Source organism: Aythya ferina (assembly GCF_964211825.1).
Source record: "Aythya ferina genome assembly, chromosome: 26".
Lineage (NCBI taxonomy): Eukaryota > Metazoa > Chordata > Aves > Anseriformes > Anatidae > Aythya > Aythya ferina.
In genome coordinates, this window is record NC_140324.1 from 3,776,174 (window position 1) to 3,789,631 (window position 13,458).

General features: G+C 50.6%; 1 protein-coding gene across 7 annotated transcripts in view; it reads right to left on the bottom strand.

The window, feature by feature from the left end:
* PTPRS (protein tyrosine phosphatase receptor type S) overlaps positions 1 to 13,458 on the bottom strand; it is a 150,996-nt gene that overhangs the window by 77,586 nt on the left and 59,952 nt on the right. For all 7 annotated transcript variants that reach the window (XM_084498423.1, XM_084498421.1, XM_084498422.1 and 4 more), the window contains 2 exons: positions 3,100 to 3,245; positions 2,006 to 2,147 (listed from right to left, as the gene is read on the bottom strand). In XM_084498423.1, the coding sequence (XP_084354549.1) occupies positions 2,006 to 2,147; positions 3,100 to 3,245 (288 nt within the window). The remainder of the gene's footprint in view (positions 1 to 2,005; positions 2,148 to 3,099; positions 3,246 to 13,458) is intronic.

Genomic DNA, 13,458 nt, shown 5'->3' on the forward strand with positions numbered 1-13,458 from the left:
TGTGCTACGTGAAAGCCAAGGAAAGATTAAGGATGGAATAACTCCAGCGGAGGAGGGAAGGGGAGGGGATCCTACAAAATCTGCCTCTTTGATGCTCTCCAACAAACTTGCTGGCCCAGCCTGCGGGTACTTACTGCTCCCCCAGGTATCCTGAGCCGTGTGCCCCAGCTGCTCGGGCACGGCCAGCTAACAAAGCTGCCCAACACGGCCCTGTTAGGCAAACGGAGCAGCAGTGCTCCTGAAAGCACCGCAGCCCAGGAGCAAAGCACGCAGTGATCATGTTCTGGTGGGATCAGCAACGAGCGTAATTAGGCAGGCAGCGGGGAGACGCAGCTCCTGTTCTGTCATCTGTCTCTCTCGCTGACACGTGTGTGATGCTGGTAGCGGAAGGAAGAGCTGCAAAAAGACATGTACAGAGGAGCGCTGTCCCCAAGGACAGCCACTGAGCTCAGCTCGGCATTTCCCAGGCGCTGCAGCTTTCTTGTGGCAGAGCGTGCCTGAAAAACGACGTGAGAATCCAGAGGGGTTGCGAGAGCAGGAGCTGGAGGAGCACTTTCTCTCTTGCCACTGCTCACAACGGAATTGTAGGGGTAGGGATTTTGCGTGTGATCACGGGGGCACCTCTCCCAACCCATCGCAGCTCCAGAGAACACAGGGGACTAAGTGTGAAGAACAAGGCTCCCAGCTCGGCACGCTCCTGTCGCAGAGCGCTGCTGCAGCCTCCTGACAGCGACAGCCCACCACAGGCAGCGAACAGAAGGTTAAATGCCACGCCAGGCAGAGGAGCAGCACAACGACTGAAGTGCACCTACACAAATCTGGCAGGCGTGACTGGACCACGGGCCCGCGTGCGCAAAGGCAGGCAGCATCCCGACAGCACGGAGCCTGCAGGTGGGCAGCAGAAGAGATATTCCTGCTCCCAAGGGACACGAAGGGTTTTGCCACGTGCCCTTTACGCCTGATCTTTAGTTATTGCTGTGTGCTGGGGATTTGCACACAAATTGAGCTCTGCACTATTCGGGATGTGCTCGCTCTCTTTTCAAACAAAAGGACTCCAGATGCTCTCGAGAACACTGAAACTGCCGAAGAAAAGGCAATTGGCATTCAGTCCCAGCCACCACTTGGTCTTAGGAGGACCACACAATGCCTGGAGCACCTCAAACTGCTATGAGCAGTGCTCACTGCAGAAATGCCTGTTCTTACCACAAGTGTCCCCATCCAAAAGCCTGCAGCTTTTCTACAGCACCTCCTGCTGATGGCTGCATCCACAGCCAACGCTCCCAAGCTAAGGCCCCGTCAGGAGCTCACGGGCACCCCACTGGCCCCCGCCAGGCTTTTCTGCCAGGATCACTCGCATTGCCCTGTGGTTTGAATGGAGATCACCACCCATCTTTCCTCCTAAAGTGGGTCAGTTTGAGCAAGCAGCCTCGTTTGGTGTTTCACAAGGCAATTTTACAGATCTCCAGGGTAATAACGGAAAACATCCAGAGGCATCCACAGCAACAGCATATTGTTCCCTCCCCCATGTCAAGTTCAGAGAGCATATTTCCAACAGATGACACGAAGGAGGCATCCATGTAAACATCCTCTAGAGTGGGGACAAGTGGAAAAAAAAAGAACAAAATGGAGAGGGGAACTGTGCTCTCAGAGAGTGCACAGAGCAAAGGATCTCTGGTGCTGCTTGTAAACCCAGGGAGGAAATTTTTATTGGAGGAGAGGGAAAATCATAGCACCATGGGGTAATTCAGGTTGGAAGGAACCTCAGCTCATCTTCCAGTCAAACCTCCCGAGTGGTCTGGTTTTAGCAAGCAGTCCAGCTTTGTTTCTTACATGGCAATTTTATAAAGAGCAAACGGATCTGACAAGTCCGACAAACCAAAAATGAAGGACTTTGTCCTTGGGCCATGTGTTTTGTGACATTTCCCACTCATCTGAAGAAAGGGAGAAGCTCAAGGGGCCCTTTCCCCCACGATGCTGACACATGGCAGGCAGGCACGATCCTTACCTCGGAGGACGGTGAGCTTGGCATGGACGGTAACCTCCCCATGAGGGTTCTGAGCAACACACTCGTAAATGTTCTCATCCCGGGGAGTCCGGAGTGGCTGGATCCTCAAAACAGCACCTGCGCTTTCATCAAATTCGATTGTCTGGAGGATAAAGGGAAAGAGAGACAGTAAGCATCCTTGGGTTGGAAGCAGGAGGCTCATTCCTGCTTCTAAAGGATGTACCAGCCCTTGTCCAAACACAGACACTCAAAAACCACACTTCAGCTGTCCTGCAATTCCCTGCACATGGCCAGCATAGGCAGTTTCTCTCTCCACTGACCTCAAGTTGGCAGAGAACTGCTCCACACCAAGCCCCATCCCTGACCACTGACCCAAAAAACCTGATATACACACCCCAAATACTCCGAAATAATGAGCCATGGTGAGTGTGTGCTTGGGGTGGGTGTTCAGAGCACAACTGTAATTAAGCACAGGGAAACTGACCAAGGGAAAACAAAATAAAAACGAATCCCCACCTCCTTCCTCCATCTGCATGGGCAACTAACACCACAGAGCTCTTCTCAGCACACAGCTGCCTGGCAGGACAGAGTCCCACAGCAAATTCCACAGGCTGACCTCCTAGTTCTTGTTCCTCCACTCTCATTTCTATCTAAACAATACCAATTGCTTGGGTCTGGCTGCCAGCAACTGTAATGTTTACTCCAGGCTGTCCCAGGGTTAAAATAATGAGCCGTGGATGGGTACGAAAGGTACATGTACAGAGATGCAGTACCACCAGCTTAGCTGGAGTTTCTTACAGAGGGAAGGAGGCAGCTTTATATTGTATCTGAGGAGGGGGAAGGAAAAAAACAACCAACAAAACAACAGAAAAAACTCCAATAACGTAAGTAACCCAAGCTCTCTCTTGCTCTGGAACAATCCCAGCTGTTGACATGGCCAAAAACTTGCATTTCACTCTTTCTGTTGTTAAAACTCCTCCCATTCCAAACCTCCCTCTATTACTGGCTCTTAGAATGGCCACGAGAGCACGAGCTGCTTTGTGCTGGTCTCTCTTTACACATGCACAGACAGTGATTTGATGGACGTCTCTTACCTCAAACCTCTGAGAGTTCACTTTCTTCCCTTTCTTGTTCCAGGTGACCCGTGGCTTTGGGTCTCCAGTTGCTTGGCATACAAAGGAGGCCACCCCTCCTGACACACCAATTTGGTCCACGGGTTTTTTAATGAACACAGGGGGACCTTTAAGGAAAAAAACAAAACAAAAAGGAAACATAATCATTGTCATGAGGCCAGACAAACTCAATAAACACCGTTTGCAATTAATAGTAGCATTATCACTGCTGTTCTCTAATGGTCTCGGATGAAATTAAACCTCTTCACCTTTTGGGAACAAGTAGTCTTTGCCTCTATTTGACATCACAAAATGATTAAGGGCCTGATCCTAGAGAGAGATTCCAGTGGGATGATTTTGCAAAGCCTCTTATTTCTGAAGAGTGGACTTTTAAACTGTTATGCACAGGGAAAGCTGACCGTGTAAAGGCTAAGATTCATCACCAAAAGCTGGTAGAGCTGAACACAGTACCTAGAAACACTGAACTGCACTCCCCAGCTCCCAGCAGATGAACAAGTCATCACAGAGTGGGGCAGACTTACAGGAACATACGCAAGGCAGGGGTAAAGCGTGAGAAAAGGACCATAAAATAAATGGAACGGGAAATGTGGTGCAACGAGATCTCGAGGATGATGGTGTGAAAGAGTCTGATGGCAGTGGTTCTGGGATGTGAAACACCCTTGGCTTGTAGCACCTCTGTTTTCATCTCTGAATGTTCTCCCTCACCAGTACATTTACACGGTAACAGGCACAGCAGCCTCTCGAACAGGCAAGCTGATAGGATACAGCACAAGAAATGAAAGTTAAAATCACTTCCAAATAATCCAATTGTCAAGACAAGAGCATGGCAGCCAAATCCGCAGTCTGCTCCTGCAGTTCCCCCTTCCCCTCTTCTCCCCTTACTCATCACGAGACATCTGAGAAAAGATGAAGAATTCACAATGCTAAAGGAGGAATCCAAAAGCTCGGCAAAGCCTCTTGACACCCAGCTGCTCCAAGGTGCAGGCCTGAACAAACACACACAGCCTGGGGCTGCGTTTCAGCTAGCCTGGACCCAAGGGAACAGCACTTGAGCTTGCAGCACCCCTCCCATTCATTTCCAACAGTCAAGAGCATCTCTGCAGGGAGGGGAAGGATGCTGGGAGAGGCTTTCTGACCAGGAAAGGTGTCACGGGCCTTCTGATGGGAGGACAATGGGGCCAGGAGCGTCCATGCAGAGCCCACATTGCCTCCGTCCTTGGAGAACCTTCCTTCCACGCTCCAACCCGTTTCCCAGCACGGTTTCCTCTCGTCTAGTTAGTTTAAAATTTATTGAAATATTTAAATCACAAGGCCACAGCTGTGTTCAAATAAAATCACTCAGATCATAAAGTTGCCGTCTGTTATTCTTGAGAAAAGGAGACCACATGACTGCGAAATCTGTATGTTTATACGTACACACTCCGAGTCTATAAAGCAAGATGTAAACAGTCTACCGAAGAGCAGAAGAGGGCAAATGGTAGCTAAAGAGAAGTCTCCAGGGTCTTCTAGGGGTCGAAAAACAAAAGGCAGCATTCCCCCCTTCCCTGCCTGGTGTGGCCAGGAGTATATAAATAAAAGGCACCGAGCACGCTCATGTGATGCAATCAAGCCTTTGTTTCCATGCTGGAGGTAAATACAATTTGCTGGAGCTGTTTATGTCCCACCGAACGCTGTGTGTACAAAGCATCAGATATATAAATATCCAAATCTATATTTAGAGGTCAGAATCTTCTTCGCAATGTTACTGCTAAAGGTTATCAAGCAAGTCCCGCTGGAGGCACTGGCACCTGGGAATTTGTCTTCCAGCCAAGAAAGGCAAACCCAAAACTTTGCTTCGGGCGAAAATATAACTGCTCCTTCTGCCTGCAACCCGACTTCCTTCCTCTGTTCTCCTATATTCAAAATCCGAAGAGTTTGCAGAGGTCAATTCTGAAGGGACAGCCAAAATCAGCCAGGGCTTTTAAGAGCACTTTATTGATGCGAGTTCATTTCCCAAAACGCAAGCCCCTAACAATCCTTAATGTCGCATATAGATTTAAACGGGTGCAAGCGGTACAATTAGAGCACAAATAAGGACAAATAAGCTTCTATTTTGGGCTTGCCGAAAGTGAAGGTGCTCCAAATAGGGAAAGAACCAGAGCCATAGCTCAGCGTTCCTTTTTAGGCACTCTGTGGACTCACTGTGTGCTAACAGGTAAGCCGACCTGCTCTGTGAACATGGCTTTTCCGAGGTCACTGCAATGCTGAGCTGCCTGCAATAAACTAGCTCGTAGAGAACAAGAGACAAAAGGGAAGAAACCAAGCAAAAATCCCGAACAAGTAGTCCCTTAGATTTCGCTACTCACTCGGAAAATCAGTGGAAATCAAAGCTAAATTATTGTTTTTGAAATCCAGGCTTTGATTCTCCCCCTCCCCCTGCCAAAGCACCCATTACGCTCTCCACCTATGCACCCCTCGTCACTCCAGCCCACACCAACTGCAGAGCAGCCCTCTCTCCTCTGGAAAAGAGAAAGCCAGCACTGTCGCAGGCAAGGTGGTGATGATACAAAGCTGAAACAAATTCCTACGTGCTGCGTAGGATTGCTCCAGCTCTGCCGTGCCAAGTCCAGCTTGCAGTGAAACATGCAGTTAGAATTCCTGCTCCAGCTCTGCAAATCACTTCGGAAGGCTCCAAAAGCAGCAACAAGGTGCCGTGTGAAAGTGAAACACTATCAGCACACTCAGAATGGCTGATGTGTCTCACCTCATTTGCCAAGATTGCAGGGCCTCAGTTTTAAATAAATAAATGAAAATCGGAGACGGGCGTTTTCCAGACAACATACTTGCAATCCAGGAGCTTTTTTTATCACTGCCCTTAGGGAGAGCTGAGAAAAGTCAGTCTTGGAAAACCCTGCGTGAGTTCTACCTAGGTCTGGGGGTCACAAGACATTTTTATTTTCCCCCTTTCTCAGCTTGCAAAGCACAACTTGGATTTTAGAGTATCAAAACAGGAGTGGAAAAGCCTTGAACTTAAAAGAATTTTCCTACTTATGAGAGGTTTCCTGGGGTCTGGGTCTCAGGAGAGGAGGCTGCAAAGACTAGCTGGCTGCTGTGTACCTGTGATTCTTCTCTACAGCTTAATGGAAAGCCATCAAGTTAAACCGAACCTTTTATTCCTGCTGACTGCCCACGCACTTCCCAAAAGCAACAGCCAGGGCAAGAGACACGCTGGCTAGTTGCCATGGATTGTAAGGAAGAGACATATAGCCACCTTCCATCCCATGCTATGTGACTGCATCCCCGAAGACGATCAGCACCCACATTTACTATCCCTGACCCACCTCTGTCACACCTTGCAGAGAGCTCTGCTCCTGCCCCTCTGTTCCTAAATCCTGCCAAGGCCAACACCACAAGGGCAGACACCGTGAGGGTGAGCTCATGGCCTCATCAGCTGCCATGAGCATCACCCCATGCAGACAACCTCCAGTCGGCTTCACTTGCTGAAGCACAGGCTTAGAGAAACACGGGCGGTCCCGGCATCTGTTCAGAAGGGACATGACGCACATTTACTGCTGGGATTTTGTGAAGCCTTACGCAGACTTTGAGGAGAAGCTGTGAGGTGCTAAGGGTGGGGTCTCCGACTCATCCCTGCGGCACAAACACTAGGGGAACACGGTAAGGCATCAGCCCACGTACCCTGCACACCAAGGCAGCTTTCCTCACAGAAGAGGAATCTGTTGCTGCTTCGACTCTCCTTCCTTCATACTTTCATGTGACACCACAGCAGAAAAAGTTCTTCAAATGCAGTCATGTAAAAAGAAACCACCTCCTGTTAATAATACACAGACACCAAACCAGTCGGAGGAACTTTCCAGTAAGGAAGTTTGTAAGATGTAGGAGTGGGGAAAATGAGGGGACATCTCACCCTTTAAACCTAAATGTCCCTCAGGAGCTGCTGCCATGGTGAGGAGCGGGCGGTGGGTGAGGAGTGAGGGAGACGGGCCAGCCACCATATGCTTGCTTGAAACATCAGATGCCAAAATCAGAGAAAGGGATGAAAAACCCAGAGGTGGTTTGAGTGCTGGTAGAGAGGCACAAATGGGCCTAACGTAACTGAGCCAACAGCTGAAGGGGAGGAAAAAAAAGGCAGTTGTGAACTTGCACCATTGATCCTTCTTCCTTGCCTCCCATAAGACTGGTCTCCAGACAGACCTGTCTGCCTCTCCTGCAGGTGGGCTCATGTGGGCAAGGTGGACAGAGAAGGGGACAAGGAGCTTGGGAATGTGTTTAGCCCCAAAGACCATGAAATAGGGTAGGAGCAGCTTTCTCTACACTATCCCAGTTTGTGGCTGAAGACACAGTCTGAAGGGGAAAGTCACACCAGCTTGGCTAAAGGAATGAAGCAGTGGTAGCAGAGAGGGCTGTGTAAAAGCAGCATGGCAAGCACTAGCCCGCTTCCCAGCAATCTGGGAAGGTCAACCAGAGTCAGCTCAAATGGGGTGACAGAGAGAGGCAGGTCACACTGGGGAAATATTGACTTCCCTGGGCTTTTCTGAGACAAAAATTGATTCTCAAAGCATTTTTGCCAGCCTTCCAGATCGATGCACCAACATCCTCCCAGCCTCCTGAGCTGAAGTGCTCCTGGTGCTGGCTCAGGAATACACAGCAATTTGGGAAATTATGGGGTGGACCAACAAGACCTGACTGAAAACAGCCCCCTGCTTCTCCAGCCTGAGCTGTGCAAGCACACACACGTCCCTGCCCTATACCATGAAGATCCTGGGGCAAAATCCTCAGTCCTGTTATGCACAGCACCAGTTGGTGGCATGCAGGCTCCCACCTCTCTGCCTCAGAGGAAGAGGAGACCCCCTACACTTCACTGACAAAATGGATGGGGAACCCAGCTGAGACCTAAATTGTTCCTCTCCTGAGCTACTCCCACCAGCTGTGGGGCAAGCCTGAGGCAGAAAGCTGCTCCCGCAGGGAGAAGGACAACGCGTCTAACATGTCTGCCACCTCCTTCCACCACAGCTCCCGCAGGGGAGGCCTGGAGGCGCCATACCACGGCAGCGGGCCTGCCTCTGTGCCTTGGTGCAGGCCTAACTCCCTTCCCTCAGCCCCATGGCGGATAAGAACAAGGCAAAGAAGGGCCTGAAGATGGTCCCTGACCACTTCATTGTGTCACTGGCCCCAGCGCTGGGAGTGGAACGGGCAGTGTGTGTAAACCCACACCCTGCAGCCCTCCCTGAGGAGGGGACTGCACACAGGCACCTCCACACCTCAGCTTCCTTCTGACCCCCCGGCTCTCCCCTCTTCTCCAGCCCCCCAGCAGGGGCCTGGGGCTGGTTTGAGATGGCAAAATTCACCTCAGTGATCATCAGGCCTCCTTTCACAACCCCCCCACGCTGCCCCCAGGAAAGCACCTCGACAATGGACTGCAAATAAAGACAAACCACTTATTCTTTCTTCTGGCCCCAGCACAGAGCAGCATGAGTCCGGCTGAAAGGGCCCCTCGCCCACAGCAGCAGCAATCCATGGAAACAAAAGAAAGCCAGTTACAAAACACGTACTTTAAAAGGTTTTGCTTCCATTTTTGGTGACCCCGATCCCCGCCACCAGCATTCTGGTAGAGGCCCACGCACCGGTCCTGCTGACCCATGGTGCCAGCAGACGAGGCCCCAGGTTTCAGCTTTTTCTTCTCTGGTGAATAAACAGCCATTATCCCTGCTGCAGGGAACGGAGGGGGCCCTCAGCTATACCTGAGACTGCTAAAGAGACTAAGGCAAAAGGAAGAAGGCCATTTTATTGCAGCCTTTCTGAACCACAGGGCAGTGTCTTTTTGCCCACCCTTCCTGGTCAACCTTCAACAAATGGCCCCACGGTTCTGAGTCTGCCTTTTCCCTGTGGAGGTGCTTCCCACTGTGAGAGCTTGCCCACAGGATGGATTCAGGGCATGTTAGGCAGTGTCAGCCTTTACCCTAGCTCAAAAATACAGAACTGATCAAAATGCATCCCTTTTTCGTGCATATACAATATAATCTATACACACAAACATCCGCACCTTTGCCTTTCGAGAACAAAGGCAAAAGAGGAGGCCATTAAGCCATTTACAGTCAATGTCATTTTGCTGTTAGCGTTAACAAACCCCAATCTGCTCTTCAAGGCTCCAGATGATTCCCACAATCGGGATTCAGATCTCTTGCTCTGACGCAAATTCGGCTGACCTTGGGCGCTCACCCTTCCCGGCACCTCAGTCTGCCACCCGTAGCGTGGAGGTGACAATCCTCATTCCTCACACCTGTCTGCCTGCCTGCTTTTGTCTAGACACTACGAGCAATTTGGAGTAAAGGAGGGTCTCAGCACGGATCTGCTCAGCACTCAACACCATAGGTGGTCTTGCACACAACTACAGCCTCTAAACACTGCAACACAAACAAAACAAAAGAACTGGGAAAAATCAGCAGAGGCAGAGCTCAGAGACCTTCTCTCACATGCATTTATGGTTGGGAGAAGAAGATAAAATGTAAAAGCCAGACAAAAGCTTTGCAATCTCCAAACAACCGGGTCGTGTTAGCTTGAATGAGGACATCTCTCTTGACAGGCTATTTCTCACCCTTCTAGCTTCACAAGCAGCCAACCCACTCTGTGAGCCTATGCAAGAATCCCATGGTGTTCTCTCTGACACGCAATGGGTTAAGCTCCCTCTCTCCTCCTGCCCCCCTCTTTGGTTTTTGGGCTGAAACTTTCTGCTGATCTAGTGAAACTCCATCTTCATTTTCCACAGCTGCTGACAGGCTCACAATTGGAGAAGGAGGACAAGGTACTCCCCCAACTCCAGCGCTGGGCGGTAGCGCTTTCATCTCCCCTTTTAAAAACCTCTCAGGCAATGTACAACCTGGGTAGGGCTCAGCACCGGGTGGCTGTTTGCTGGTTTAGATAAGGGTTTGACACACGTGTGCTGCTGTGGTCTGCTTGCAGGCAGCAGATGTGCCCCCTGTGCTCGAGGGATCAAGGTGGGAGTGGTGAGAAGCTGGGGGTGGCCTGGGGGACATGGCTGGAGGGGCAGAAAACAGCTTTGGGACACCACTGAACTGGGGAGCTAAGGAGGGAGAGGAAGGGAGAAATGATGGCGAAGTCACAGATGCATTAGCGGGGGAAAAGAGAGGAGAGATCGACGGGGAGAATGCAAGAGGAATGGAGCAAGATGGAGAGGAGGGAGCTGCTCAGAGCCAGAGCAAGGAAGTGAAGATTAGATAGAGGAGGCAAGCCACAGAGCAGATGAAAACAGGAGAGAGCAGCCAAATTTAAGACAGATGGAGAGTGGGGAGCAAGAATGCGATGTTTGGAACAGGAACGCATTGCAAAGCAACGGCATTAGAGAGCGGGGGAGCTTGCAAGAGGGGTAAAAGAAGGATGGCTTCATAATTTACATTTTTCTTCATGAGAGGAGTGAGAGCTGCAAACTGGGAGCAGGACTGATGCAGGCAGTGGCGAGGGTCTCTATGGAGACACACAAGGAGATTGAAAACACCCCTTGGAGAGGTCCTGCAGAGACTCTGGTCCCCTTGAAATCCAAGGTTTTACTGACAGATTCTGCATTTTTTTTCTTGGGGCTGTTTCTCAGTGCCTCACAAATAAAATTAAAATGAGGGTTTTCTGACAGAACAAACAAACAGGGAGTGAATTATATTCCATTTCCCCGTCAATAACTTCTTCCCAACCCAGTCGTCTTATCATCATAAAAAGTCCATTAAGCAGTAATTGGGGAGGCAGCAGAACGCAGGGCTGGTCCATGAAACAGAAGCACACTCGCTCCCCAACTGGCCTTTTCTGGGAAGGCAGACAGGATAATTATAGGCTTCAGACAGAGACTTCCTCTTACTGTCAGCAGCTCTTGGCTCCCTTCAGGGAGATGGGACTGGCAAGGTTGGGGAAAGGAGGGTAAAAAAAGACTGAGGACGTTTTTTCAGAAGTGAAATACTTCCACCTTGCTATTCCCCTGGTGCTGATCTATCAAAGCCCTCACCTGACTCAGAACGGCTGGGCTGCACACAAGTGTACACAGGCTTTTCCCCTGTCAGAAATACGGGAATGTCATTTGAAAGATTTCCCCCTCCCCTTTCTTGCAAGCCCACAGAGAAGGAAGGACACGGCGAAGGATGTGACTCGGCATGGGATTTAAGACAAGCTGAAAATGGGTGAGAAAGATCAAGGACTCGTTTCCACACCATGACTCTGCTGCTTGTCCAACAAGCCCAGCGCCTGCTCCTCTGCGAGGCCTGCCCGTGCTGCCAGCTCTCACCTTTCCCCTCAGCCAGGACGAGGCAGCAGCTAGCACCTTCGTAGCTAGCACCACGCCAAGCTGTTCTTGCCTTGAGACTTGCCGTTTTGGGGACCTGGCACATCCGTACAGCCTGCAGGCACCTATCTGCAATGCGTTCAGATACAGACCCTTTGGAAGAGGAGGTACAAGCCTGCAGCAGAGGAGGCAGGATGAGACTGAGGCTACCCAAATCTATTCCTAGTTCTGACACCCAAGGTGAGAAAAAAACACGTTATCCTGCCTGCTGGAGGAAAAGCATAATCCTTCCTTCTGGTCTATTTAAACTGCTGGTTTTAAGGGATGGGACCGTGCCTTATCGCCGGGGAACAGCAGCTAGCATGAAGTCACCCAGTTCCAGCAGGACTTCTTCAGGCTACTCTCACGCATCCGTATGTAGGGAAAAGATCCACCTTCCTCCTGAGCACAAAGGGAATCTGCCGCAGTCACAGATCAGTCCCAGCCCTAGTGACTGGCACCCCGACACAGCCAAGGAAAACAATCTTCCAACTGTGGTTTATGCAAACGCACAGGGCACAGTGTAATGATACCTAACACATACGCAGGGTGCAAACTGCTCGACAGGACAGCACAGAAGGCTGTCCCTGTTCCACAAGGAGTGGGCTGCTATTCTGGGCCATGCAGCCTCTGCTTTTTCCCTCTGTCCCTAACTCAGAAAAACTGATGCCTCACAACACGTGGTGTGTGTGCACCAGAAACTACCCATCCTGTCAGAGCTGTGACACGGTGGAAGCCACAAATACTACATACGCTTCAGTTTAATGAAGGAGAAATAGGGTGGAGAGTGCTTCAGGTGCAAACTGCTTCTCTGTCTGCTTACTGCCTGCACCCAGCACGGGGTGGTTCCAGGGCAACGCAGCAGGTAGGTGGCGTTGCGGATGGATCTCTGTAGCATCTCTACCCAGACTCTTATTCACCTTCTGGCACTACACTGCAATGCCAGGAAGAAAGAAAGAAGCTCCTTGAGACCAGCAAGAGCTGAAGCAGATGAGCAATGCTGTCATGTAAGATGGCAGCCCTGGGATCAGCTGCTGCAGGGCCGGGAAGCACAGGAGCACGTGCAGCCTCAGCAACGCGGCAGGCCAGGACCCTGGGGACATGCGAGTGCTTTCCATCAACTGTAACAACATCACATCCCATATTTGTCCACAAGCCCTATAACAAGGCATAACAACCCCGAGCAGAGCACGAAACCCAAGGAGCTATCCTGGCAACATAATGAGTGCCCCTTGTCCATCAACATCATGACAGCCATCCCAGGCTGTTTGCAATCTGAAGCTTGAGGCAGGGAGCTCTCCCTTCCCCTGCCATGTTGCTAAGACAGCTTCTTCTCCAGCCGTGTCATTGGCATCGGCATCTCGGAGAAGCTCGACTCGTCCCCTTCCTAGAGAAGACGCAGCTAGAAAGGGCCTGGCCTTTACTCAGCTTCTGCTGCTCTGCTTGAGTCACTAACAGAACCAGAGTCTATGGGGGATGCCAGAACATGAAAAACCACCACCTGTGGGACAAGCCTGAACGAAAAGAAAGCCTAACGAGCAAGGATCCCAACTCCCAGGGGGCATGCCATCTTAATATAGCCCAGCAGAGGTCCTGAGCTGCTGGGAAGTGACAGCAGAATCGGCGGCGAGGGGAAAAACAAACTGCTACAAGCTTCAGCCTCTCACGGTCTTTCGGAGAAAGTGCAGTGCAAGAAGCCCCAGGGCTGTGATCAGAGAGGTCAGTTCTGATCCTGGGTTTAGAGATATGACAAAGACTTCTGCAAAATGTAAACACGCGGCTCAGTCCCCAGCCTTGCATCGCCTGCTTAGAAGGGGCTGCAGTGCTGCAGCAGATGAACGATCCCAATCAGGATTTGCTAGCTAATACAATCATTTGGGGATGAAAGGCACACCAGATAAATACCCTATTGTCTGATAAACCTCTTTTGCTCCTGTAAATTAAAGCTATCTTACTTCCATTTCCTTCCCACAAACACTTCTACTGTTCCAAAGTATCAGCCT